General features: G+C 43.3%; 1 protein-coding gene across 1 annotated transcript in view; it reads right to left on the bottom strand.

Annotated features, from left to right (window-relative positions):
* The window catches only part of SARC_02787 (hypothetical protein), a gene marked incomplete at both ends in the record, with an annotated part of 6,645 nt that extends 2,185 nt beyond the window's left edge, over positions 1 to 4,460 (bottom strand). Inside the window, 5 exons of the mRNA XM_014303424.1 lie at positions 157 to 298; positions 1,504 to 1,589; positions 2,186 to 2,344; positions 3,245 to 3,361; positions 4,393 to 4,460. Of these exons, the coding sequence (XP_014158899.1) occupies positions 157 to 298; positions 1,504 to 1,589; positions 2,186 to 2,344; positions 3,245 to 3,361; positions 4,393 to 4,460 (572 nt within the window). The remainder of the gene's footprint in view (positions 1 to 156; positions 299 to 1,503; positions 1,590 to 2,185; positions 2,345 to 3,244; positions 3,362 to 4,392) is intronic.
* Between the last annotated feature and the right edge of the window lie 298 nt (positions 4,461 to 4,758).

Below are 4,758 nucleotides of genomic sequence, written 5' to 3' on the forward strand. Positions count from 1 at the left end.
TGTGTGTGTGTGTGTGTGTGTGTGTGTGTGTGTGTGTGTGTGTGTGTGTGTGTGTGTGTGTGTGTGTGTGTGTGTGTGTGTGTATTATATATTATATATATATATATATATATACTCGTGATTAGAATATAAACCTGTTCACATGCAAGCACCTACCGTGATGTGTGCGTGGTGGCGACAAGCACCTCTCCGTGTTCGTAGAAGCCGATAGCCACGGCCGTAAGCCTTGGGCTGGTAACGGGGGCGAGTCTGTAAGTGCTCACAGATATGGCCCGGGACCTACTTTCCCGGTAGAAAACTGCACGCCAAAATAAACAAACGAGAAAGTACGCATATGTCAGTATATCTGTGTACGACGTACACTACAGGGACACTCAGCGGTTGTATAACCTTATAGGTAGTCGTCCTGAATGCGTATTATTTTTTGCACACTGGGAGCGGCGCACTCGGTGGGACGGTGCACATTACAATACAAAAACGTTTACGACGAGGATGTGTATGTTAGCGTGTCCCTGGGTCAGACTGATACGACACTACACTACAACGAGAACTGACAACTAAGTCACACCAGGAAAAGGTAAGTCACACACGTTGTATGCGTTCTGGTGGACAGATACGAATAATAGCACAAGGTCCACAGATGTTCCTTTGTGCACTCTAGACGTAAAACAATAAAGTGCATCGAATATCAAGACTCATTCGGAATGTAGGTAGCCTCGAGATAGCCTATCGTATCACCAAAATGAAGCCACACTGAAATATATGGAGCATCCCTCTGGTGACAAATGCTTATATTGCATGAAGAATATATGTAGATGTGTGTCAAAATGTATGGAAGAGATGGTTGATATGAGTTATATCTGGCATGCATAAATTCATGTCTCCGTAGAGATACATACATGTTGTTTGGTATACCTCGATTTCATCACCAGAAAGGGCTTAAGAAAGTATACACCACTCAACTCAAAGAGCACGATCGTCCCAATCAGGTCATCCAAGGACGTCAACGACACCAGAAACATCCCACACAGTAGTAAACCTACATTACATTTGCCATATATATATATATATATATATATATATATATATATATATATATAGTATATATATATATATATACATAATACATATGTATATATATATATATATACATATATATATAGCACCAACTTACAATATACCTACTATTGTGAGATAGGAAATTCACGCTAATTACACGAACAATTTTTTTAATAGTAGGAATTTTATAAGTTGGTGAAAGACTAAAGTAGAATTCTGTGCCCTGATGTATATAATGATTAAGTGTCAGTGTGATATTTGGTCCACAGAATTTGATGATTTCACGTGAAATTATTTTCTACTCCAAAGTTCGGGACTACGGTTCCTAGGGCCCCTAGGCCCATCGCAATATATATATATATACGTATATGTGTGTGTGTGTAAGTGTCCTTCGTATATATACATGGTGAATAGCTGAGGTTCATACTGCAGTATAACTCATACCTCTCATGTCACCTGAAGATGTCACAACTGAAAACGCCAGCTTGCCGAGTGGTACCTGTGGGCCATTGGGAGCTGACGATGGATAACTGTCCGTTCAAATGAAACAGTAGAAAAACTTCAGTTTTTTGTGCAAGTGTGTAGCGGAAAAAAGCAATGTATGTGTCCACATGCCAAACAGTAGCCACCGTATAGTGGTGACGTATAACGAACTACTCCACGAAGAAGAATCCGAGTTGCCTGTGGAGAGTGCATGTAGCTCACTGCGCGGCACTGGTCAGTTACGTTCTAGTACTTGAACTGGTGAATCGTTTTCGGTGTCTTGCCGCAGTCTTGGTATAAAGCCGAATAGATGAGATGGTCCCGATGACTTGAACATCCGAATTTGTGAATACGTATTGAGCTTGTTGGGATGGTATCCGACTCGCACATACGCATTTGTGCACAACGGCAACATGTGCACAACTAAGCATTAGATAGGACGAGATAATCACAAAGTGTATGCGTTTGATCCAGGGCAACTCTCAAGATAGTGATTCCTCGAGTGAATACACACTCAAGCACAGATCCATGCAGATATAGAAAAAATATTTATACGAACTTTCTTCTCATGTACACACGCAGAAACGGCCTATCCACATACACATACGCCTAAATATACACATGCACGCATATAGAAACACACCTGGTTGAGAAGGCCGGGATACCCGCCAGCGTGTTTGCGTTGGACGGTGTCCCCTTGAGTGCCTTGCCGCTGCTGTCAGCCCCAGTAGAGCGAACTACTGAGCGCACCCCACTGGTCCACCACTGCAGGCCCAGTACTTCCTGGTTGTCCTTCTTGTCACTGACATGTGTGTGTGTGTGTGAGTGTGTGTGTGTGTGTGTGTGTGTGTGTGGTGTGTGTGTGTGTGTGTGTGTATCTTATAATCTGCTCAATGATAATAAGTTGAACGTATATGCTGCTGTTGTCTGTACACTGCTGTCGGTGGTGTTCTACGAAGGGATGCGTGATATTTGAACAACATGTAGGCTGCACTGCTGTTTGGCACTAAGCCGTGTCTCTACTTGACACATGTACGCGTCACGTCCACTTAGAGAAAGGCAGAGGTGAAATGCGGATCATGCATCGTGGATTGTCGACCACACAAGCGGAATCGTCCTCAGTGAGTTGACAATAACAACAGCAGTAGCATATAGTGTGGGATAGGTACGTACGGGTAGAGAGACTAACTAGGCCTCCGTTAATCGTACGAGCGCACTAAATCTATTTAGCTTAATTAAAAGTACGTGATGCACAGTATAGGACGTTTATTTAACCCAACATCTAGTGTACCAGTTGGTCAGCACTTACAATACAAACAAACTTCAGCCGCTACCACTGAAACTACTCCTTACCAGCATACACATAGACCCGCCTACCACAATGGACCACAGAAACAACTGCGCGAGACTATTGAAGCCATAGATGTTCGGTACCTCTGATACAGATGGTTCTAGATGCCCTTTCCACAGCTATTGAATGCACTAATACAATGGAACACTAAACCTTTGCCCAACCCATTGAAGCCATAAATGTTCGGTACCTCTGGTACATATGGCCCCTGACGGTGGCGATGGGATCGCACAATAACCTCACACTGGTATACTGAGGAAGTCTATCAGACAACATTTCGAGAACAACACAGCCTGATATAGATATAAGACTGGCAGGGCCAGACCAATAAACTGGAACACGAATATGTACCTTTGATACAGACAATCCCAGTCGTTGGCATTAAAGTCGCGCATACCCCACAGACACACTTGTCCGTAGGTATCAACTGACACTAGATAGTACCCCGTAGAATCCCAAGCCAGCCATCTGTGTATGTGTGTGGGTGTGTATGCGAGTAGATGGTCGCGTGAGTAGATGTAAACTTGTATGTGTGCACATATGTGTTGATGTCTGTGTGCGTGTGTGTGTGTAGATCTGCGTGCATATGTACATATGTGTATGAACCAGCCACCTATGTATGTGAGTGGATGGTCGCGTCAGTATATGTATCCGTGTATGTGTGTACTTGTGTGTTGATTTCTGTGTACATTTTTGTGTGAATTGATATGTGCGCATATGTATATAGCACAGTATTGGGCACAGTCACAGTCATGTACAATACACCTAACAAGCGATGTGTGTGTTGTTGAGGTAACTGTCGACGCCTTATACATGCGTCTCTCTTGCTGACATAGAGGTGCAGAATGCTGGTTGTGTGAGGTATGGTGTGGATACCATCCAGTGCACATACACACCACATTAAAAAGCGAGAGACGTATGCATAACGTACTCCCACTCAACACGCACATGCCACACACTCGCCCCACATATACAGGTGCATCTAAACCCACACACAGCAAAAAAAACGCAGCGCTGTACTAAGCAATCCATGGGCGATCTATGAGAGGCTCCCATCCGACAATACCTGCGCTTACGCCTACACAACAGAATCACATACACACTTTTCACGCAAAAGCCGCATACAGATATATTAATGTATTTAAATAGCATGCTTGAATCAAAGACATAAACGAAGACCTACAAGAGCAATGTGCGTGGAATCATATACACACTTTGCACGCAAAAGCCACATACAGATGTATTTATGTATTTAAATAGCATACTTGCATCAAAGACATAAACGAAGACCTCCAAGAGCAATGTGCGTAGATAGAGATGACCGCGTTATCTTGTGCAAACGCCTCTCCTGCTGACATGCACATACAGTGTGCTGGATATGTGAGGTTGTGCATTGTGCGCGGGCAGATACGCCTACGCATATCTACCAAGACACGTATGAACGACATACAACATCTCACTACAGTACTGGAGAATACACAGATGCATATATAACACACCTTATGGGTGACCGGTGTGGGGTGGTGATGACCGTGATGCCTTGTGCAAGCGTCTCTCCCGCTGACATGTAGATACAGTATGCTGGCTGTGCAGAGTACGGTGTGGATACCCCAGATGTCCTGGGCCGCTTGCAATTGGCTTGTGCTGTGACATAGGGGTATACACATATACATATACATATAGAATTGAGTATATATCTAAGAAGGTATGCGATTAAGTGCGTACAATCAAGTTTATTTGTTCAGATGAGTGTCAAGATGGTTTTGAATATCTTCATCAATATAATTAGATATATATATATATATATAAATATGTGTGTGTGTGTGTGTGTGTGTGTGTGTGTGTGTGTGTGTGTGTGTGTGTGT

Source organism: Sphaeroforma arctica (assembly GCF_001186125.1).
Source record: "Sphaeroforma arctica JP610 unplaced genomic scaffold supercont1.130, whole genome shotgun sequence".
Classification (NCBI taxonomy): domain Eukaryota; class Ichthyosporea; order Ichthyophonida; genus Sphaeroforma; species Sphaeroforma arctica.